General features: G+C 43.8%; 3 protein-coding genes across 6 annotated transcripts in view; all 3 read right to left on the bottom strand.

Moving 5' to 3' along the window:
• Positions 1–354, bottom strand: part of GDPD1 (glycerophosphodiester phosphodiesterase domain containing 1) — a 45,111-nt gene extending 44,757 nt beyond the window's left edge. Inside the window, exon 1 of one of the 2 annotated variants that reach the window (XM_043531345.1) lies at positions 109–354. The gene's annotated coding sequence lies outside the window, so the exon portion shown is untranslated. The remainder of the gene's footprint in view (positions 1–108) is intronic. The other variant, XM_043531346.1, reaches the window with a different exon arrangement.
• PRR11 (proline rich 11) overlaps positions 1–23,904 on the bottom strand; it is a 34,347-nt gene extending 10,443 nt beyond the window's left edge. The window contains exons 1-10 of one of the 3 annotated variants that reach the window (XR_006286363.1): positions 23,491–23,903; positions 20,632–20,746; positions 20,002–20,149; positions 19,140–19,262; positions 17,278–17,520; positions 17,046–17,141; positions 14,830–14,942; positions 14,646–14,705; positions 14,465–14,561; positions 12,480–13,401 (exon numbers count right to left, since the gene is read on the bottom strand). Coding sequence is in view for 2 of the 3 variants with exons in the window: in XM_007057645.4 (XP_007057707.2) it covers positions 13,333–13,401; positions 14,465–14,561; positions 14,646–14,705; positions 14,830–14,942; positions 17,046–17,141; positions 17,278–17,520; positions 19,140–19,262; positions 20,002–20,149; positions 20,632–20,741 (1,059 nt within the window). In the remaining variant the exon portion in view is untranslated. Of the gene's footprint in view, positions 1–12,082; positions 13,402–14,464; positions 14,562–14,645; positions 14,706–14,829; positions 14,943–17,045; positions 17,142–17,277; positions 17,521–19,139; positions 19,263–20,001; positions 20,150–20,631; positions 20,747–23,490 lie in introns of those variants that run through there. The other 2 variants (XM_007057645.4, XM_037880889.2) reach the window with 2 other exon arrangements.
• SMG8 (SMG8 nonsense mediated mRNA decay factor) lies at positions 1,511–11,650 on the bottom strand. The gene is made up of 4 exons (XM_007057732.4): positions 9,880–11,650; positions 8,046–8,191; positions 5,660–6,535; positions 1,511–3,268 (listed from the first exon to the last, which is right to left on the bottom strand). Exons 1-4 carry the CDS (start codon positions 11,633–11,635, stop codon positions 3,071–3,073), a joined length of 2,976 nt encoding a protein of 991 aa, XP_007057794.4. The 5' UTR covers positions 11,636–11,650; the 3' UTR covers positions 1,511–3,070.
• Positions 23,905–23,916: the final 12 nt, after the last annotated feature.

Genomic DNA, 23,916 nt, shown 5'->3' with positions numbered 1-23,916 from the left:
TCCCCCCCACTCCGAGGGGGGATTAACCCCTCCCCCTGCCATATACACCCGGGAAGGGTTCCCCGGCAGGGTCTCACCTTCCCTGAGATCATTCCCTGCCATACTCACAGAGGAGGGAAATTAACCACACACCTGCGTGGACCCCCCACAATCCCAGGAGGTGGATTAAACACCTTCCCACAGATTGTATCGCTCTATCACACGCATGGGGTTAACTCCCCAACCTCTGTCTTCCCTGGGAGGGCTCTTCCCCCAAGGACAAATTAATTTCTCCTTTACTTCCTCCCTTCATCAGAGTAGTTAGACTTCTTTCTTTCCCATAATGAGATTAAACCCTGCCACCCAGCATCAGGGAACCTTATGCCATGGAAGGAATTCCCCCTCCCATCCCCCACAGGTGAGGGGCTTGCCTCCATTTCACCTCAGCAGGTGGTGCACCTCTAGGCTTCCCCCCCCAGCATCTGAGGGGAACCTCAAACCCCCTCCTGCTTTCTCCAGTGGTTTAGGCAAGAGCATATCTTTGAATCAACTCTTTCCCCCACCCAGCATAGAAGCATTTGTCAAGTTTTATCAACTCTTTCCCCCACCCAGCATACAAGCATTTGCATCAAGTTTTATAACTTTTCACCCCACAGCCCTTTAACCTCTGCCTAGGGGCATCCCTACATTCCGCACCCTACCCCCACCCCTCTGTCACAGGCAGCCACAGGTGCTACCCTTTCTACCTACTTGGGATGGAAGGGGTAGCACCTGCACAGAAATGTAGATGATTGAGAATATTTTGAATAAATATGCCAGGCACCTGCACATCACTGGGTTTAATGCAGCCCTAATATGGACACCGGGTAATTCAACAGAGGGTGGCTAGCCTGGAAACAGCCAATTGCTTGTGATTCAACTGGTGTAAAACAAGTGACTGAAGTAAATTGACTGAGTGTGCCTGAGAACCCCTCTTCTTATGGAAAGCACTAGGGATGTTTAGTAACCAGCACTATAAAACCCCCTCTAAAACAAAATCATACTTAAAAGATTATTGCAAGAATGGTTTCTGGGATCAACAAAAATAATCTGTCAAACTTTCCTTTTTGAAGGACAGTACCAATGTGACTGATAGTTCAGGTGTGATCAATAAACACCATAAACTCAGGAATTTGTGTAATGTTTTGCTTGTTTTATAGAGGGAGACCTACAGTGCCTATTACATTATCATAATCTTCAATTGAGCCTGGAGTTTAAGTGCACCAGCTCTCACACCACCTAAAAGAGGTTAGAGGCAAACTTTCCCACATACTGAGGCCAAAACTGGGATAAAGATCCAAAAGTCTGATAGACTTCAGACAATTAGACATTTAAAATTAATGGAGACGGGATAGGAAATTAAGAGTTTAGTATTAAGGAAAAATCTATTGTTCTTTTGCTTGATTTGGAAGCAAGCTTCATTTGGCCATTTAATGTGCGTAAAACTGCATTAAACCCAGTCTTCCCCTACTGATCATTTATGAATTTATCAATTATGTCAAAATCTCAGTAAACAGTTATTCCACAGAGACAACATAATCTGCACCATTTTATCCTTGATAAGGTATTTCCACTCCACTTTTTTCCTCAAATGAAACAGATTACCTTTCTTTAACATTCAGTAATTTATGATCAATGACAGCATATACACAATCTGAATATGAGATTGACACTCTGAAAACCAAGCCATTCATTTCACAGTTATTTGAGGCAGAAGAGCCTTCTAGTGGGCCAGCTGCTCTAATCTCTCTACAACTGTATTCTTGTACCTAAGTGTTATACTCCACAAGCGCCTTTCACATATGATATTTGTACAGGCATTTTACAAACACCGTCAATTGTTTCCAGCTGTTTTGAGTTCCAGCTGAATTTTCCTCTTCTTCCAGTAACAGTCTAAACATTTCAGTTTGTGTATGCAAATTCTTCTCCTCTCACTGATGTTTCTCTATTCAATCACCATATGAAGAAGCACGAACAATTTAGTAATCTGACTCCTTCTTAAGTCTTCTGCTCCAGGATCTCAAAGCACTTTCTAAATTTTCATGCATTAAGTCACACAGCAGCCCTCACGGAGCGAGGGAGGTATTATCCGCATCTTATAGTTCAGAAAATGAGGCAGACATTTGAGTAATTTACTTAACATGACAAATAATTGGAAGGGAAAAGAACTCACTTATCACAATTCCAATACTGTGCTTTAACTGCCTAGTAGTGCAAACTGGGAGAAATTCTAACCCTTTGATATATGCTACTAGAGCTTTTTTGTTTGTTTGTTTAATTTTTAAACTTGTTTTAGAGTGGGTTTCAGTTGTCAGTATTTTGTCTTTTTTTTGTTTTTTTAAAGCACACCTAACCTTGACTTAGTTGTAGGAGCCAATTTCTTATAGCCACAGCTATGGCACTGGATAGATAATTTTCAAAAACAAGATCTGGTTGTATGATCCACGAATGTAGACATATTTTTAATTTGCTTTTTTAAAAATATTTTTGACCTGAATGAACAGGGTTCCTGGCTCTGATGGAATTGAGAGGACAAATCCAAAAATGACAAAAGATATCTGTAATTACATTTTAAAAACTCAAATACAAAGTTTCTGATAACACAATAAGAGTCCATATTTTTGATTTAAAAAGCCAGGTTATAGAGACAGAAAAAGGTTCTCTTCTCACTGTCTTCATCTGACAAGTAAACAGCTTGATTCCAAGCAGGGGTAATTTTAATGTAAATTCCTAAATATGTAATTAGGGACACACAGCTGACTCATCAAAACATGTAGGGACACAGGCTCAGACATATAAAGATAAATTAAAAGTCGCTGGTTTCTACATATGAAAACTGAATAGGTAAACAGAGTAAGTTGCCATGTTCCTTTCTCCACTTTGATTCTCAGATCTTTATTCTGAATCTGGACCCTATTCACTTTACATGCAGTGGTTTCACTATACCAAGCAGTGATTACTGTTTAAGTATCAACAGTTAGGAATCAAAATCCATAATTTGGATTGAGAAAACATGTCACCTTAAACCAGGACCAATGTACCAGAATAATTCTTATTGTGTAATGGCTTTTAGTATTCCTCGAACAACCTTATAACTCATTAACTGCTGGTTTTCTTTAGGAGGAAAACAGGGTCCACGTTCTGTCACATAAGCGTAAGGGAATCGCAGCACCCACAGTCCGTCAGGCGGGAGGGTTATTTCCTGTTTCTCAGGGTAAAATGTAGGGCAAGGCGGACGTCCTGGTTGAACCTGAAAAACAATAGAGTAGGAAATACGTTAAGTGCTTTAAAAGATAAAATCATCAAACTATTGGAATAAAACCCTCTCAAATAACTAAATCCACACTGGTCTAATAAGCCTCTACTAAAATGAGGTTTGAAGCCTCTTTAGCGCATTTCTAGAAGACAGCATTTAAATGCTGTTCTTTCCAGAAAGGAAAAGTCTCAAACCCCAGTGTGACCAAGATGCTGAATTTAAGATAGCAGATTTGGCATCAGATCACTAAGGTCCTGTCTCGCACTACAAAAAAAAATTGAAAAAAAATCTACATTTAGGTATCCAGTTGCATCTGTGTAGTGCAGACAAGATTAAACTGTTTCAACTGTGACTCAAATTGTTCTTCCACCTTGGATTTGTCAGGACTGTAGCACGATTCAAGAGCACTTACAATATTGTTTGGTATCAACTGCACTAGAAGACTGAGCGGTGTCTTAACCAGGTCAAGAACTGATGTGGTGTAATTGTTTCCTTCAGCATATTAGATTTTCACATGGTGGACAAGGGCCTTAGAAATCATATCACTTATGGGTATCAGTATCACTACTTGATTTTAGCTTTTTCCTTGCCATTTCATCCACATTTACCCCTAAAGGGGAATTTTGAAATACCACCATTAGGGCCTGATCGTGCAGTTCATACACAGGCAAAATACATGAAAGTTAAATGCGAGTCTGAAAGGTTAGGCTGCAAAACTGTATCTTAACCACTGAAGTGAAGTTACTGCATTTTGTGTATATAATTGGTGCCTTTTCACCGCTGTGTGTAGCTTTAATCATTGCTCCTGTTGCTTGAACTTGCAAATCAAAAAACAATTTAGTATGTGGGTCTTTAAGGTCTTCTCTAAAACAGGTTTGCTTTGTAGGAATACAGCACTGGAAGGGACGTCTGGAGACACTGAGTCCAGTCCCTTGCTATCACAGGCAAATCAGTCATACAATCCCATTCTTAAACTTATCAAGTTCCATCTTAAAATTAGATAGGTTGTTTGCCCCCATTACTCCTATTGGAAGGCTGTTCTAGGACCTCGCTCCTCTGATCAGACACCTTGTAAGTTTCCAAACTACAGCCCTCAAATAGCTCTTCTCCATCGCCGATGCCCACGCCCAATGCATTTTCGAGAGAAATCATATTTCCTCTCAGCCTTAATTTTGCTAGGTTGAACAAGACACCTTTTCGTCTCCTCATATAAGATAGGCTTCCCATTCCCAAGAGCATTCTGGTAGCACTTTTCTGTTCCAGTTCGATTTCATCTCTTTTCAACATGGGTATATGAATGATCCCAGGGCACTTTAGGGAAGTAGATGGTTTCTCCCCACAACTGATATAAACATACTGTGTGCTGGCTGCATTTCAGTGGTGCTGTATTATTTACTTTAGATACCAACAAATGAAATTTTTTTGTCGTATTTTACAAAGTGCTATATAAATGGTAATATTATTCCAGGACAGCGTACTACTGGAAAACACATCGTGTTCATATTTCATTACTTTTAAAAAAAAGTAAGTGGCACACATATCAATTTCAAATATCAATCTCCTTTTCTCAGCATCTAGAAATAGATGAAAATTACATCTTTTTCATTCTACAGATTCTCTGTCCCGAGTTCAGAGAAGAATTGAAGATAAAAATCCATCTTAGCCATGAATTACCATTTTTCTGTGAAGACATTTTAATTTTTAATTCTTATATTCCCAATGCTCAGCAGTTCTTTTTAAAAAAAGATTATTCTGGTGCATTTTCTGTGGCATATTATTTAAAATGTCTTTTCAACCTATTGGAACCCTACTAGGTCATCTGTGATAAAATGTGTATTAAGAAGAAAGTTAGGCTGACAAATGCTAAAGTCACAACAGCCTTGGAGGCTCAAGAAATATTTGTTTACAGAACATGTACAGCATTTGCAACTACACAGCAAACTTCCCCACACCACCACTGTACTCAAACCTGATCTGTGAGGACTCTCCCTAAAGAATGAGAAGAGACATGGCATGCCCCATTCAGTCCTTCGCTGAACATATCAAGGAGCATTCCCAATGAGGTGGTGGTTTATATGTCGTCTGTCTGCTGACAATTTCTGAACTAAAACTGGCCTATGTGAAATGGGTTTGGTGGCAACAATCCAACAACTTTTGGCCAGTACCAATTTGGATTGACCTAAAAAACATTAATTAAATCCTGGTTCAGGTTGAAAGGAAATTCTTGGATTATCTACTCTTACCCTCTGCAACAATGAAGGATCCTACATTCCTTTGTGTGTCTTTTTGTCCCACAATAAGTGTTCTTAATACACTTTTTAGAGTTACATTTTGCAGTTCCTACAGTCACTTACAAATAGCTAGATTCTATTTTTAATTTCTTACCTGAGGTGTCAGTATTATCTGCAGTGGAGCATCTGGCACCACAACAAAGAGTCTTATAAACTGAGCATAATATGGTTTAAGTCCTCGTCCTTGAGTTGATGAGAGGATGTATAAGGGCATATCAGAATTAAGGGCTTTTATAGCTGATTCTTTTGGCCCACTTCCCATCACCTTCATGACTTTCTCCGGCCCTGAACACATGAACCTCCGACCACGGGCGTCTTCATATTCAAATCCAACGAAGGCTCGAGCTATGTCATCTCTCCGCCTTCCTCTTCCCATTACAACTGCACTTCGTTTGCCAGGAACAGCTTTATTAGGAGCAGGCCAGGAATTAGTGTCCAGATCTCCCTCATCTTCAGCTCTTGTCCTGATGACAATGTCCCAAGGCATTAAGTAGTTTGTTCCTGGTATGAAGCCCTGTTGGTCTAAGCCTGTGTGAAAGTTATAAGCCTTAGCAGGGCCAAGTTTGACCAGTGACCAGCTAGAGAATTTGGGAAGAAGCCCCTTAGGGCAATTAGAATGGAGCATGCCAGGAAGATACTCAACAGTAGATGCCTGCCGATCTACCAAGCTTGGCCTCTTCTCGCTTTTAGACTCTGATGCTTGCCCGTGAGTCTCTGCATTGTCTCCTCCACCTTGAGGATCAGCTGGGTAGGTGCCCAGGCTATCCGTCGATTGACCCAAACTAAGGGCTAAGCTCAGGCTGGTGCTTTCTCCCTGGGTTTGAGGCTCTTTTTCTTTAAGTTTCTCAGCTTCTCCTTCTGGAGGGGCAGGTGAGGTCTCATTCTTGGCTGGTGCTGGATCAGGTGTACTCGGCTGAAATATTGGGAAGTTGATGTGATCCAGTTTCCCACAACATTTCTCTTCCAGCAGCTGTGAAAGATGGAACACAGTTAACTTGTCATCTGTAGTCTCAATGTTCACATAGCTCTGAATCACAAAACTAACTGAATGCAGTTTAATATAATAAGCTATAGAATTAACAAATCAATGCAACTTAGCCTCAAGCAAATATTTAGAGGCTCTCTTTTGGTGAAGTGGGAACCAGTGCACTTCTGAATGAACTACAGACACTATGCACATAACTGTTATGCTTAGGCCTCGTCTGCACACTGTTTTTGTACTACTATAACTATTTTGGTTAGGGGTATGATTTTCTACACAACCAGTTAAAAATCAGCGCACTCCCTAGTGAGGATAAAGTTATATTGGTATAAAGGTGCCTTACACCTTCCCTAATAAGCTACACCAATATAAGCACCTTGATACTGTAAGAACATATCAATGGCCCTACTGGGTCAGACCAAAGGTCCATCCAGCCCAGTATCTGGTCTTCCGACAGTGGCCAGTGCCAGATGCCCCAGAGGGAATGAACAGAACAGGTAATCATTAAGTGATGCAACCCCTGTCGCTCATTCCCAGCTTCTGGCAAAAAAACAAAACCAATACTATTATTGCTGAACCCCTAACTAGAAGGTAGGGAATTGTACTGCTTTAACTATCCTAGTATAGTCAAAGTGGTACAAATTTGTAATTGTAGAAAAGCCCATACTTTCCTGCTTTCATGGAAAATGAATAGGTTGTTCACCAAGCTATTCAGATGGCTTGGGTCTGATCCTGCAAGGTACTGAGTACTCAACTGCTGTTAAGGCAATAGGAGTAAGCTGTTTGGGTCTTACAGGAGCAGGATAAGAAAAAGGTAATATTTACATAGAAGGGAGTTTTAGGCTCTCTCCTATGCCCCCTTTTCACTTAGGTCTCTCTCTCCTTGGGGTCAGAGGACTCACTTTTCTTCCATCAAATCCCTCCTTAAAACAAACTAACGCAAAGACCATTTTAAAAAAGGCAGTGCGGTACTCCCATGCCAGCTCTAACTCTTATTGGAACACTAAGTACTAGTTGTGTCTGCACTGTTTTGTCTGTCTCAGACCTAGGCTCCGATTTTGAAGGGACCCGTTATGATCATCTAGCATCACCTCCCGCATAACACAGGCCACAGAATCTTACCCAGTAATTCCTGCATCAAGCCCATAACTTCTGTTAAAACTATAAAACATGTATTTAGAAAGATATCCAGTCTTGATTTACAAACGTCAAGTGACAGAGGATCCACCACATCTCCAGGCAAATTACTCCAATGGTTAATTACTCTTGCTATTAAAAATGTGCACCTTATTTCTAGTCTGAATTTGGCTAGCTTCCGCATTCAATCACTTTTTCTCTTCCCCCCGCATAGACACTTATAGACCACAATCAAGTCACCTCTTAACTTTTTCTTTGGACTCTTTAGGATAAGCTGTGCCTTGTCTGTAGAGCACAAGCATAGCTATGGCTTAATAAATAATATTTCCTTTTGAAGCAAAAATGGAAAGCTAATGATTACCTGATAGAAGTCATAATTGGCTGCTTTGATATCAAAGGGATCATCCCGGGGTGCTTGTTTCCTCCCACAGTTACAGGCACCAGTGGAGCGAGCCCGGCTGTTGTGATACAACACTGGAGGGTTTCTATCTGGCTCTGGTTTTTCCCCTGAAAAAGTAACAAGATTAATTGGAGTTTGCTTCACCCCATCTGGAGAGCTACTTGTATAATTTAGCTATCTTCAACCCTCTTCTGCAATGATCCCTCACACTTCCTCCCCACCCCGATTACTTTCCAAAATTGCCAATTTACCACGCAACTTCCCCTTCCCTGTGTTTGTTATACAACTAGTTACAAAGGCCCTTTGTACACACTGAGCTGCCTTTCTTGCCAATTGATTATTGTGCAGGATGTGGAGCTGCTATGTAATAATTTATGTCCCACCCATTTGATTGATATTGTGTTTGCTATATGACTGCAAGGGGTTAATTCAAGCAGAGGATAGATAGTTCCCCATTTATCAATACTTAAAAGACAATGCAACTATCATTTAGTTTAAATTTTACCTCTGACCAAGCTGATTTCAACAATCTGGCTTGTGAGTCCCCATAGGGGGATCCAAGCAGAGGAAACTCGAACAATGAAGTTTGGATGGATAAGAAGATGGTCTCTGAAGGACAGGAAAAAATGAGGCAAAGACTGCTGGGGAGTAGACTGAACCCCAATCCCTAAAGGCAAAGGGCTCAGGAATAAACTAGGACTACCTAAGCCTTTAGGTAAGGCAAATATGCATATAGGCCTTTTATTGTGTTGAAATCCTTTTTTCTCGATATGCCTTGTCCTACTGTTAAGATAAAACAATACATTGTTTTGAATGGCTGTTTTGGGTCACTGTGTTTACCAGTCAGGACTGCAGAGTAATCCTGGGTGGCACACAGGATGCTGTAGCCCAGTGACCAGATCTCAGAGTGTGAGAATTATGTTGTCCTTTCACCAGGTGAAGGCAAGAGAATTAACACATGAGGGGATGCACTCAGACAGGTTCAAAGGTGCAGCTAGGCCTTAACTATGACACTTACCAGATCTTGCTTGAAAGGACAAATGGTTCCTCTGGCTATTTATATATATTCCTTGAAAGTTCTATTCCTGGCACAGTATGGCTCTACTTTAAAATAGTGTTTGCACCTCCCTAGGAAGCCATCTTTCTTACATCCTTCCTAGCAGGAAACATATGTCCAACTAGCATGGAGAGAACCCAAGTAATTAATGAGTCCAATCCTGCAACCCTTATTCACACCAAGTAGCAATTAGTTTGGGGGGAGGTTCTAAATCAAAGTTACATTTGGGGGGAAAGTGATGACTGAGAATAGGGTATGGAGCCTTTAACCTCTAGATTACTAGTTCTAATACACCTGTTACCACCATCTGATTACTGTTTTTTGTCCTCTATGAAATGAGTTTGGTGGTCCCATCCCACGAATACATATTGCATACACCACCACCACAACTGGCAGTCTCTGCACAGACAGCAAGGACTGAACAGACCATGGAAACTCAACTATTTTCAATTCCTGGGAGTGGTAACTCCCAATCAGGATTAGGCAACACGGCCTTTGCTATAACTATTCCTTCAATAAACAGAGAAATGAAATCTAAACCCCTCATTCCTTCACTTTTCATAACATTAACATTAGTCACAAGACCTATTTTTAGAGTCTATGATTTACTGTGCTTAATAGTATTTATTTTAAAATAAAGCCAGTTTTAAAATTCAGTGGCCAGTCAGATAAAATGTTTTCCTATGGCTTAAAACTTGTAAACTACAAAAGGATCCTAACACAACTGAGCTTAGTTACCTGATTTGGGGAGTAAGTGAAATTTGTGCACACAGTGCTGATCAGTTAAACTTCGCTCCTCACACAGCTGATGCCCGTTGCTCCAGAACTTGTAACAGTCTTCATGAAGTTGCATGGCATACTTGTGAAAGGCTGGTCCCCGGGCATGCTGGCTGTACACACGCAAGGCTTGGGCTAGCTGATTCTTATGAACTGTCATAGTGTAGTTGTGGGGCAGGTTGGACTGGTAGGCACTGTGGGCCATGGGGAGAGCCTTTTGGCAACGGTTTTCAGAAAACTTGGTGTCTATATCTAGGTACCCCTCCAAGACTTTGATGCTTCCCATGATTTTGGAGGTCAGTTCCCCAGTGGGGGAAGCTGGGTCATCATCTTTCCCCTCAATAGCAACTTCATACAATTTCTGAGCTGCAGCAACCCACTTTTGATATGTGGGAAGCTCAAAGTGAGAGGGCTGAGGGTTTCTCCCCACACTATCATCAAAGCCTTTCTTACTTAGCACCAGCTCCACATGCTGCCACAGGAACTCCTTGAGGGTGCAGTCCACCAACTGCCCAGAGGAGCTGGAGCTGCTACTGCTACTCTCAACATGGAAGGACAGCTGCTGCCTGCCATGTCTCATCATCTGATATCTCCTGGGCCCCGCCAACGTGGGTGCCAGCAAGGAATCTGTCTCTTTCATTGTGCAGTTGCCCCTGAGCTGCTCCAGCAGCATAGCCACTGGGTCCTCTCCATCCTGGGCCCCACCAGCCACAATGTAGACAAAGGCCTGGTTAGCAGGCACAGTGAAAAGGCAGTTGATGCTCTGGTTGGTCAGCACCCGACTCTTACGGAAGATGCGGTAGATCTGGTCCTCCAGGGCATGCTGCAACCTCCTCTTGGGTGAATGCTTCTTGGGTGGGGGCTTCTCCAGCTGGCCACAGAGATCTTGCCCCCTGCCCGGTGGGGGATCCACCTTCAGGGCCCCATTAAGCTGGAAGAGGAAGAGGAGGCGGGGTGGGCACGGTCTGCAGTTGAGCTTCCACTCCTTGCCAACCGGGCAGTCCTTGATGGCAGCCTTGAGGGAGGGCAGCACCTTCTGCCTCAGCCCATCCAGGGCCCTGAAGACACGGTCATAGGTGATGTCAAAGGAGCAGGTGGGGTGCACCATCAGCAGGATGTGGCAGACGGAGAAGAGGTAGAGGAGGCTCAGGCAGTGCAGCTTCTCCTGGTGCTTCCAGAACTCATGGGCCTCGGCGTGGGGCAGCGGGGCGCCAGGGGGGTGGCCGAGCCCCGGCACCCTGGCGTCCCCGGCGCTGAGGTCCCTGCAGGCCTGCAGCAGCTGGGGGGTGTCGCAGATGGAGGTGAGCACCAGGTACAGCACCTTGCTCTCCTGGCTGTAATAGGCCTGCAGCAGGTTGTAGTCCTGGGCGGCGGCGGCCTCCTCCTCGCCAGCCCCCGGCTCCCCGCCGGCCCCGGGCTCGGCCCCGCCCGGCCCCCCGCCCTCCCGCTGGAAGAGGGGGAAGACCTGCCGGTCGCACACGGTGCTCACCAGCGCCGCCTTCTCGGAGCTCAGCTGCAGGGCCGTCTTGCCGAAGATGCCCACCACGCACACCACCTCCTCCTCCGCGGGGGCGGGGACCGGGGCGCCCGCCCCACCGCCGCCGCCGCCGCCCCCCCCAGCCAGCAGCAGCTCCCGCAGGCTCACCGGCACGGTCATCGCCGCCGCAGCAGGCCACACTGCCTTCGGAGCTACTGGGCATGCGCCACAGCGGGGCATGCGCGGTAAGTCGAGACGCCGATGGTGCTCCTGCGCACGCTCACAACTCTGGGCGCTGCTGAGCAGGCGGAGCGCAGCTGCCCTCAGACTCTGCTTCCTGAGCCACGTGGGTTGCTAGGTTGGGTGGGTGCCAAGGGAAGGGAAAAAGATGGGGGAAACTAGGGAAGACGTCGTTCAGGGAGCCGATTGGTTATCCCCAATCAAACAGCAACACCACGAGGAGAGAGACTATGCCAGGAGATTTGCACCCAGCAACTCTCCTTCAAATCACCCACAACCCAGAGGAAATATGTACCCGCAGGAGCCCAACTTCTAAAACCATCCTGCAAACAAATGATTAGTATTGTAGCCCTTCCAAGGAAAAGTGGGGTGACCTTTCTAGGCTATGGAACTGAGCAAGGGATCTGATGGATCTTTCTACTGCAGCTTGCAGAAGCCACATCAAGTGGAATTCTAGGGGCATTTCCACTTGTTCCAGCTCCTTCCCCCTTGAAACTTTGCATACAAGGGTGCTGGAACAGTTTTTATAGTGAGAGTGCTGAGAGCCATTAAACCAAACTGTAAACCCTGCATATAATGGAAACCACTTCAAGCCAGGGGGTGCTGCAGCACCCCTAGTTCTAGCACCTATGTTTGCATATTCAATTAACAGGAAATAAACTCCAGCCTGTCAACATTCATGTTTATTTTTATATATAAAAAGAATGATCGGGGCTATTTTAGTGGTGTAGTTTCAAGTTAGTACAATAGGAAATGTGTAATCACTGGTGGAAAATATGCAGTGTAAACATGTAATAATTATAATAAACAAGACTGGATACTGGCAGTAGGAGTTTAAGGTGACTTATACTAACTATGTATTTGTTTAGGAACCAAGCATGTTCATTCCATTCCTATAACACCAGTTAGGACCTCTGAGCTTTCCATTTTGAAGCATTTCATTAATATTATTAGTTAATTATCACAACTTTCCTGTTAGGTCAGTATCATAAGCCAAATTTTGCAGATGGGGAAATTGAAACACATTTAGTGACTATGCCCAAGGTCACACAGCAAGTCAGTGGGAGAGTCAGGAACTTAGGAGTTCCTCACTTCCAGTCCCCTGGCGCTAAACAGTGTTGTCTCAAATTGGGTATGTTAATGTAAAGACAAGCCAAAACGGTACATGCTGGAAAACAGTAATAATACTTTCTTATTGAGCCACATAACTATTGTTTATAAAACTTTTGCAAACCTATTTGTTACTTGAAACATTGGAGTCTTGAATTACTTCCCTCTTTTGAATTTTTTCCCTCTAACATTACAAATATTGCCAAAATCATCTTTAAAAAAAATGTAAGACAAACAACATTAAATTTAAATTACTTCCAAGTACATATGCATCTCTATCACAAAAAGACAACACTTTTTGGAAATTTCAGAAGTCAATGTTCAAAAGGACCAAGAAGACCTCATTCTCTTCTCATCCTTTGAAGAGGTACCCCAGTGTGAAGACCGAGGCACAGTAGGACATTCTGGGGAAGGCTATACCTTCTGTGGATAGAAGACTTCCCTCTTGAGGACCATCAAAATGGCACTTTTTATGTGTGCTAAACTTACTTAAAATAACAAATTCTTTACCCTCCAGTGATATAAAATTGGGGTTAGACAAGTAGCAACCTGACCCTCAACTGACATAAAAATATAGCAGCACAGGTCTAGTTCTGTTCTTCAAAGCTGCTTGCAGTATGTAACCGAACTGGAGAGGGAGTCTTTGGGTGAGCCATCTGTTAAAATAAGAACCAAGTTAGAATTTAGATTTCAGTAACAAATTACATAGTGGGTAATTCTTATTCATTGCATCCTAAGTGTAAATGAACCTCTAGCCTAAGAGGATTCCTAACATGTCTAACATTTTTAATCAGGTTTTTTTCCAGTGTCAGCAGCAGTCGTATTTTTAGCTTATTTGTTTTTGGTGCCCAAAAAGCTGCTTACCACCATGATAGTCATAGTCTTTGAGAACCTCTGCGTATTCCCACTTGTGGGGTGTACTCCTGCAACCACTGAGCCTCAGAGACATCTGGAAAGCAGCACTTTAAATGAGCTCCACTTCACGTGAGCCCCAAATGTTTGGAATCAAAGTTATAAAAGTGCCATCCAACCCTTATCACCTCAGTTCCTCCTCCTAAATTTTAAAATCCTATGAGAAAAGAACTCTAAGGGAGAAGGGAACACAGGGGGAGACTCTGCAAGAGTTTTCCCCACATGTAGGAGGATGCAGAGGCCATATTTATGAAGAATTCTGTAATGCTGCTGCTGTGCATCTAATTGAGCACGAGGTTTTGCTTTGAATTAAATTCCAAGATTCAAGTTTGTTTTGTACGTTACAAATAATATTTAGCACTTCTAGCATTCTTTACATTCTCAAAGTACTGAACATATATTAACTAAGTGGTAGGTAGCACAAGGCAGTAGACTGGGTATCAGTCTTCTGTGGTCTGGGTATCAGCTGGCTTCTACTCCCAGCTCTGCCCATGGCCTGTTGGTTGATTTTGGTCAAGTCACATCACCTTTCTATGGCTGTTTTCTCATCTGTAAAATGGGAATAATGACCCTCCTTTATAAACCACTAAGATCTATGGGGGAAAGTTTTATTAGAGATAAGTGTCACTATTATAAGTAGTAGTAATTATGGGCTCAGCTGCATGAGGCACACCAAGAGCTTTCACTTCCCACTGCCAAGCTCTAGACCTAGATAAATAATATTTTGGAGCAATATCTTATCCTGGGCTTTTAAAACTCCGACCAAACTTTATGCAACAAGAAACCGACTTAAACTCAAAGTCTTACCTGAAATTTGCGCCTCAGTGCCTGTGTCATTATTGGAGTCAATCCTGTGCCAGTTTCCATGTTCTCTTTGTTAGTTAATGGAGTTCCACCAGGACTCCTGAAGAGATCATAAAAATTGAAAGGGGATTATTCTTAGATTTCTGATTAGTTAAAAAACAAAAGAAAACAGAAACGAAGTTACCTCTGAATATTGACTTTCTTAAGATGTTTTCGAAGGTCTATTTGATTTTTGCTGGGAGTGCTGATAAAAAACAACAAAATGTTAAAACCAACATATTTTTGAAGTACTATCAATGATGATGATTATTCTGAACATATACCATCTTTTCCCTGTTTGACATCAAAGAATGTAGAAAGTTCCTTACATTAGGAGGTTTGTACTGGGAGCTTGTAGGAGCTTGGATTTAGGTCTGAGATTAATGCTTTGTAAATCTGAGACTGTAATTAATGCCCTGTGCTTCTTCACTGGTGATCCTGCCTAAAATTAAAAAATAAAAATATCAAAAATACATTTTAAAACAGCCCACAGAACATACAATCTATTTAATATTTATACCCTGCATGTTTTTAGTGCACTGTGGCTCATCAACTGTTTTGAGTCATTAAGATTTAACGTACCGTGGACAAAAATAGCCATTTTATAGAAGACTCCTATGCACACATTGTACAAGCAAAAATATCCATACATGGTTAAAATTCATAAAGCTACAGGAATGCTGGATGCTATTACCCTAAACTAAAAAGGAACACACCATGCATTGACCGTGGCTCTCTCTGTGGCCATGGGGCAAATCACTTAACCACTCTGCCTCAAATTCCCCTCTGCAAAGTTAGGATAACAATATTTACTCATAGATCTTACTGCGGATTTGGAGATAGGATTAATCAGTTGATGAGCCCAAATTCAATTTTGGTGTGAGCCCACTGAAGTTTCTGAATGAACTCTACATAAGGGATGGATTTCCTCCAATGTTTGCAGACAGCATTGAAGGTTTATATAGATTGGATAACTATGATTATTAGCTGAAATCTAAAATCTCTCGTAATATAGTCATTGAACTACTTTATGAATTGGATTTATCATCATTACCCCAAAATGTGTTGTCTAGAACTAAACTATATACGCAAAGAAAGAATATGAATGCATAAATGATTTAAAACAAACATCACAGACATGAGCTGGAAAAGATCAAAGGGCATAGCATATATTCAGCACTTCAATGGAATATTCCTTGAGGCAGGAATAATAGGTGGTGCTTAAGTTTATTTTTAGGAGATTGTTTGAGAGTTTAACTGTCAAATGCAATTTTTCAGCTAACCAGAGTCCAGGTACTAGCCTTGGTTAAAACTGTGGCCTGAAAAATTCAATGCATGGCTCTAAATGAGAATAAGAGAAGTTTTGCAGAAGTCAAGAAAGATCAGGAATATGATTCTGGTCTCTAAAACCCAGATTCTCAAAGGTATTTAGGCACCTAACCGCCACTGATTTCATTAGATCTACAGCTGTACACCACCTGAGGCTGAACAACAATACAGATTTCTTGACTTACCAAATGTTTGTTTAGTAAGCCATTAGTAGGGCCATACCAAATTCACAATCCATTTTGGTCAATTTCATGGTCATAGGATTTTAAAAATCATAACTTTCATGATTTCAGCTATTTAAATCTGAAATTTCACACAGTGTTGTAATTGTAGGGGTCCTGATCCGAAAAGGAGTGTGTGGGAGGCTGTAAGGTTATTGTAGGGGGGGTTGCCGTACTGCTACCTTTACTTCTACGTTGCTGCTGGCAGCAGCGCTGCCTTCAGAGCTGGGCAGCTGGAGAGCGGCGGCTGCCGGCTGGGAGCCCAGCTCTGAAGGCAGCGCGGCCACCAGCAGCAGCGCAGAAGTAAGAGTGACATGGTAGGGTATTGCCACCCTTACCTCTGTGCTGCTGCTGGCGGGGTGCTGCCTTCAGAGCTGGGCACCCGGGCAACAGCCACCGCTCTCTGGCTGCCTAGCTCTGAAGGCAGTGCAGAAGTAAGGGTGGCAATACCACAACCCCCCAGAAATAATCTTGTGACCCCCCTGCAACACCCTTTTGGGTCAGGACTTCAAATTTGAGCAACACTGGTCTCCCCCATGAAATCTATATAGTACAGGGTAAAAGCACACAAAAGACCAGACTTCACGGTCCGTGATGTGTTTTTCATGGCCGAGAATTTGGTAGGGCCCTAGCCATTAGTGGCAAGCGTTTTTGATATGGTCCTGGGAAACCAGGAATTATTTTGTTAGAACAGAACTTCAAGACACAAATCCTGGGTATAGTGCACAGTCCAACCAATTGGACTATGCACTGAGAGCAATCTTTCTCCACACCAAAGCAAAGGAGTTGCTGTATCTGCTCTGCAGAACCATTAATCCTGCCCTCAGATCCCCAGTGTGCACAGAGCCCCTACGGTGCTGGGCTACCCAGCATAGAGGGTTTCTACAACTGCTGCATGAAGCTCCCACCAATACACATTGGAAGACATTGGTTTGATAGCTGGCAGGATTTGCCCCAGAACAGCACTATCCAGTTATACATGTCCTTTGGTTTACCTGGTTTGTTTTTGTGTAATTCTGTGTGTTCTTTAGTTTCACATTCAGGAGATCCTTGAGAGTTATTTGTATGGGCCCATCTTTTACTGATGTAGCCTGAAAACAAGGGGAAGTTGGAACGAAGGGTAAAATCAGCAAATTGAATGGTTCTCGTAAGACACATTTCCCTCACTATATACCAAAATCCATCAAAGACCAACTGAAGAAATACAATAATTCTTTTACTCCCTACCTGAAGTGCTTTTGTGCTATTGCCCCTTTTGAGCAGTATAGGTGCAGGTGGTGGTGGTCGTGGAGGAAGCGGAGGTGGTGGAGGTGGAGGAGGGGGGGCAGATGCAGGTTGCAGCACTCCTGCGGAAGGCAGGGATACCGGGTCTGCCAAGCCGATCTGTGCACAGACAGGAACAGCTAGTAATGGTTTATTACACCTTTGACAAGGAGAGTTTTCTGAGGAACTAACAACAGTCCCACTCATCTGAGAAGAAGAAGAAAAAAAAGACAAAATATAGAATATTAAATTAACTGTTTAAAGAATAGGAATGTTTAGGGAATGGAATTCATAACTTTTAGTGATCCAGGATGCCAGGCCCATGATGTGCCTGCTATTGGAGTGATCATCCAGCCGGCTAAGTCCTGCCTTCCAGCCTCAGGGTGGCAGCATTTCAGTGATGCTGTATGCGTAGGGAACGTGAAGTGATTTGCAATGAAAGGAGCTAAAGCAGTGGTTCTCAAACCAGCGTGCTTTTCTTTTTTTGAAGAGCTCTGGTGTCAGCCCCAGGTGGCAGGTGCTCGTGCAGAGGGGCTGTGTACACCCAGGAGGCGGGGATAAAGGCGACAGCCAGAGCACTGCCACCCGGGGTCTCTTTCCCCTCCCCGCTCAATATCTCACTGGGAGGCAGCCCGTGCTCAACTCCCCCCCCAGTTCCTCACCTAGTGGTGGTGGGGAACCCCAGGGTAGCAGCAGCAGCGCAGAACTAAGGGTGGCAATGGGGCATTAAGTCTGCTGCTATTGTGCTTCAGAGCTGGGCACTCAGCCACTGCTCTCTGCTCTGCCTGCAGAGCTGGGTGGTGGTATATGTACTTTGGGGGGAAGGGGAGGGGAAATGACTACAAATACAAAAAAAGGGGGGCCTGATCAAATAAGTTTGAGATCCACTGAGCTAAAGAAATAAAAGATGGGCCCTATAATTTCCAAACCTGAATTTATACATTTCTCTAGCAATTCTATTCTATATTAGGGGTGGGATTTTCAAAACCTCTGTGACTTGCGGGCACAAGCTTCATTGTCTAAATTAATTTGATCATCAAAACTTAGAGAGCATTCCCTACTTTTGTTTATATGTAGTGTCTGACCCCATTATATTCTACTAAACATCACCGGAGGACATATTTAGGCCATAATAATAATAGTTCCTCTGTTGTTAGGGAATGTTATGGGCTGGAGAATTTTTTAAAAGGCAGAAAAGTTTGACCAGTGATTCAGACCCCACTCCTGCAACTTCTTCCATTTCAGCAGTTCCCTGAAGCCCCCTAAATTTGGGGGAGAGGGGCTCTATATAGACATAGTGGTTTCTGAATGGAGCAAGTTGCAAGGCTGCAGCTTTCATTTCAACAGCACCTTTTACTATGGAAAATTACTAACAACCATTATAACCAAAACAGTGAAGATCTTTAACAAAAAAAATTTATTTCTAAAAATATTTTACCTACCATTGTCGCAAACACCATCTTCAGTCATTGGAAGATGGAGAGATGGAGCAAAACATTACTCTATTTTTTCCAGTTTGGGCACTTTGTGTAGTTAACAATGCTTTGCTCTGTGTATAATCATTTGGCACGCAGAGTCCCACTGCCAGATCAGGGCCTTATTCAACCTGTTTGAGCGGGTCTTTTAGTCTCCATCACTGACCACAGATCTTTAAATGCTTAAGCCAGTGTTATTCAACCTTTTTGTGGAGCCGTAAGAAGTTTTGAATGGAGATGTGAACCCCTTTGGAAATCTTAGAAATAGTCTGTGGACCCCCAGATTGAAAACCACCAGCTTAGCAAATATGAGAAAAATCACACTGCTAATGGGACTAACACGTGACTGACCTGGATCACTCCTTGTAGTCTGGAAAATTCAATTTCCAGCTTTTCCACCTGTTGCTTCAGCATGTTCAGTTGCCGCAGGTAGAGTCGTGAAGGAAATATGGTGTCTTTGATTACTTCAAAACTCTAAGCATCACAAAGAAACCAGAGGACTATTTTCTGAGTTAAACACAATGGGTGAAATATCAAAAGCACCTAAGGGACTTGGGAGCACAACTCACACTGAAAGTCAGTGGAAACTCTTCTGATTGTATTCAGTGGCATGAAACAACATGGATAGGCCATTTCAAATCTGGTCTAATTTTTTCCCTTTCCATCCTTTGGTCAGAGTACACCAGAAAAGCAGACCTTCTACATTCAGAAGATCTCATCTTATTATTTGCTAATTTTGAATGTTGCAGGTGGCTGCAAACGGGTAGACCACGAGAAACTGAAGGATGGACCACATTTCTTTGGAAAGGTGTGGTCCTGCAGATTCTCAATAAAGTTTCCCATTTTAACTTTGAATTCTACAGTATGTTTTTTGTCCGACCCATCAGGATCATGCACTCACATCTCCTAGGCTATTAAGAGTTGCAAGCTGGGTCCTAGGTCATTGCAAATCCTCCAGATATTGCAATAAAGTCTCCAACTTCACATACAATCTCAATGTCACCTTAATTTTGGGCATTTTTACCATACCTATTCCCCTAGCAGATACCTCCCATTTGAACCTTAATAATTCCTTCCAAACCTTTCACTAGACATAGATTCTCCAATAGCTACAATTGAATTTTCACCTTAATTTTGGAGTTAGGTGCAGTACACATGCACAGAGTGCTATGGTAATCTCAGACAGGCAGAAATAGAGATTTAGAAAACATACCTGTGCAACACTGTTCTGGCACCACCAGTACAAAGACGATGCTGTCATTGCCAAGGGCCTCACTGCATCCTTTACACTTGGGAGGGCTAATGGCCAGAAAGTGCTACTTTGGCTGTGGGGGGGATTTGGAGGAAGACCATCCAATAACCTGTGGAAGGAAATTTCAAATTTATCTTTACAAGTAAGTAAATCATTTTAGCCATACAAAAATGTAACTGTGGTCAGTCTGTTGGTCATTTAGAAGTGTCAATGTAACAGATGAGTTTGGAATAAACATCAGTGCAAGGGAAGGGGATGGTAGGAAAATTTGTGTTACACTGTAGGGAACATTCCTGTCCTGACAAAAGAATAAGATCTTCTCAACAGGTTTTTTCAGGCTCCAACTACTGAGATTTTGTGATAACTCTTTTCCAAGCCCAATTTTCTGAGGCATTTAAAATTAGATTGGATAGGAAGGACACTGGAAGATGTACAAGAGGGAACAATTCTGCAGCAGCCAGGCCATGAAGTAGATGGGACTCAACAAGTCTCCTCCATCTCCAATTTCTGTGATTCAGTGTACTTTTTGGAACTAGCAACGGACCTATGAGAATTGGGTTAATGAGAAAACTCAATGTAATGTGAGCTCACCTTTGAGGGAGAGGATTCAAGCACTGCAGTTTACTGACATCTCCCTTCCTGTTCATTAGAAGTTTTGCACGGGCCCGCAGCTTCCGCCGGCGTTGCTTATACTTTGCCATTATTTCTAGGGAGCCAAGTTCAAGAGCAGTTAAATCACTCTACAAGAGGGTATAATCCTGCTTTTATTAAAGAGCAGAGCTGCCGCAAAAAGGTGAAAAAAAGAAGGGATGCATGTGAATAATCCCACTTCAAGATATTTGGAGTTGTCTTGTTTGAATAGAAGTAATGCTTAGACGCATGAAAAAATTAATACTTCCTTTAAAGTATTCCTGTGGTCACCTGGACAGAGTTTGTACATGTTAAGACAGCTGATAGAATGACGGTGAAACTGACATTTTAAATTCTCCCATTTTAACCCACCCCATGTGAGTGAATATGGTGGAATTTTTGATAAGGGATATTGGGAAGAGAGGACAAAATCATAGATTTGGTAGAGGAAATCATCATATAATTCTGCACAAGATATGGAAAAATAATACATCCAGGACCTATGTAAAATGTACCGCTTGCTCCAAGGCTCCGCTTTGTCTCTTTTGATCTTTGCCAGGACCCTGGTGATGAGTGGAATCGGAGGGAACACGTACATCAGGCTCCCTGACCATGACAGTAGGAAGGCATTGGGCCTGGGTTGGCATGCCCTGAACCCTGGCTTGGTCCTGTCCAGGACTAACGAAGAGTTCGAGAACTGCTACTAAAGGTAACTAAGAAAACTACTAACTATATTACAGGTTTTCAAAGCTTGCAAGAACAGAGAACGAAACAACGCTCGCCGAAGCAGCAGAAGTTCCAGCACCGTGACTGGCAGCACGAAGGAACTGAGGGTGGGGGGAGCTGGCGGCACCCCTTATACCGCACCATGTGGACGCCACTCCAGGGGGCGCCAGAGCTGGCCCCCTACGGATACTGCTGAGGGAAAAACTTCCAGAACCAATGCATGTGTTGAGCACACACACCTAATATGGAATGGACATGAGCAAGCACTCAAAGAAAAACCTTAGTAATTTGCATATCCAATAATCCCTATGCAAACAACCATCTCTCCACACTGATCAGTTTAAGAGTAGAGAGCTGTAGTCAGGCCTCATAACAAAGAATCTATTCCCTTTACAAAATGCACTGTAATTATTTTTAGGTTTCAAAGTAGCAGCCGTGTTAGTCTGTATTTGCAAAAAGGAGTACTTGTGGCACCTTAGACACTAACAAATTTATTTGAGCATAAGCTTACGTGAGCTACAGCTCACTTCATCGGATGCATTTTTAGGTTGTATCAGAGTTAAAATTAAATCACAATCTCAAATGAACAGTAGGTATTCAGTGAAGCATTGTCTCTCATTTAAAAAAATAATGTTTGTTCACTCATTTGCTATTCACTAATTTGCATTCTCATCATTAGAGTGAAATGGATATGGGTCTAGTGTATGCATGGGAATCCGCAAAGTAATTTTGGGACCCTTTGCAGTAAGAAGTCCCACAGTACCATGGCTACTATTACAGCTAGTTTGACTCTATTCACGTGGCAGCCATTCTCCTCTCAACTTCATTAGAGAAGAATTTTATTGTGGTTAAGATGCCAGACTGGTGCTTGCACTGGGTTCAATTTTTCCAGCTGTAAAATGGGAACAAAATCCTTCTTTTCTCCCATCCTTTGTCCGTCTTGCCTAGTTAGAGGCAAGCTCCGTGTCTTACTATGTACAGTAGAACCTCAGAGCGATGAACACCTCGGGAATGGAGCTTGTTCGTAACCCTGAACAAAACGTTATGGTGATTCTTTCAAATGTTTAAAGCTGACTGTTGACTTAATGCAGCTTTCAAACTTTACAATGCAGAAGAAAAATGCTGCTTTCCCTTTACTTTTTAGTAGTTTATGATTAGCACAGTACAGTACTGTATTTGCTGCTGCTTTTTTTTTTTTTTTTTTTTGGAGGGGGAGGGGTCTCTGCTGCTGCCTGGTTGTGTACTTCTGGTTCCCAATGAGGTGTGTGTGGTTGACTGGTCAGCTCGTAACTCTGCCGTTCTCCTGTGTACGTGCCCAGTACCCCGGGCAGGCACTCCCTGTCCGTGGCCCCACTAAGTCGCGGGACCTCCTGGTCAACCTCCTCCTGGCCCTGGCTAAAGTGGCCATCTATAACACCAGGGTGAGGAGGTTGGCCGATGGAGTCTCCTGCGACTGCGGGGCCTATTTCCGATCCTCCGTCAGTTCACGCCTCCGGGCAGAGTTCCTCTGGGCGGCGTCCACCGGCTCCCTTGACGCCTTTGAGGAGCGGTGGGCGCTGTCCGGGGTTCTCTGCTCGGTGTCCCCGTCCGGTTCCCTTCTTTTGACCCTTTGACCGCACTCCCGTCCCTGTTTTTCATTAGTTGTCCCCCGTAATTTTTTGGCCTCCAGGTCCTGTGGATCTCCCCCTTAGGCTGGGGGGGATCCTTTAGCGGTGGGCGAGCTTTGCCCGCCTACTTCCTGGATCCCAATAGACCCCGGGCAGGGCCCTGAGACTAGGACCCTAGACTGCACCGCCTCCCCGCGGCAGGACACCCCCCAGCCTAGCAGGGCATGCATCACTCTGGGAGCCGCCCCAAAGCCCTCACGCTTTCCCCGCAGGCCCCCTCCCCAGAACCCCGGACCTCCTTCGCGACTCACCCTTGCACCCTCACCCAGAGGGGAGATGCCCCGCCTCGCCCTCTCTCTCTCTGCACGCCCCCCCTCGGGTGGGGTGGCCTGGCCTGGCCTCAGCCGACCCGCCCCTCTGTGCTCCCCGGGTGGGGAGTCACCAGTCACCCCAGCCACTCGGCTCGCCCCCTCCTTCCCTTACTTACCTGCTCATCGGCCCGAGCAACCTCCCTGCAATTCAAAATCGCTACACCAGCCACCCAAAGCCAATCGCAGCCCCGCTCTCTTCTGCCGCCCACGGAGCCCGACACCCGCCAGAGCTATGCAAGCTCTGATTGGTTACAGCGAATTCAGGTCCAGCCAGTCGACGCCAAGAGTGTACGTGATCAGGAGGGGGAGGGGAGAAGAACCAATCCCAGCATAGCTCTCATCTGCCATCAGCACATCCTGCGCCACACGAAGGAAAGCTGTCCCACGATTGGTTAGAAGGGTGTCAGCTCAACCAATCAGTTTGCCAGCTTGTTTGTTTTACAAAAGACCAATCAGATTAAAAAGTGGGAGGGGAGAAGCCAATAAGAGAGAAGTGGACAAGATAAACGAAAAAGAGGCATAATTTCCCCGCCCCCCCCGCA

This window comes from Chelonia mydas, chromosome 17 (assembly GCF_015237465.2).
Source record: "Chelonia mydas isolate rCheMyd1 chromosome 17, rCheMyd1.pri.v2, whole genome shotgun sequence".
In the NCBI taxonomy this organism is placed as follows: Eukaryota; Metazoa; Chordata; order Testudines; family Cheloniidae; genus Chelonia; species Chelonia mydas.
This window is presented reverse-complemented; position numbering and strand designations above follow the sequence as displayed.

Excerpts from the sequence above, each read along its gene's own strand:
- SMG8 (XM_007057732.4), bottom strand. The coding sequence starts at position 11,635 with ATGCCCCGCTGTGGCGCATGCCCAGTAGCTCCGAAGGCAGTGTGGCCT. Across the intron at positions 8,192-9,879 it reads TCACTTACTCCCCAAATCAG|GGGAAAAACCAGAGCCAGAT; the intron begins GTAACTAAGCTC and ends TTACTTTTTCAG. Across the intron at positions 6,536-8,045 it reads CCAATTATGACTTCTATCAG|CTGCTGGAAGAGAAATGTTG; the intron begins GTAATCATTAGC and ends CATCTTTCACAG.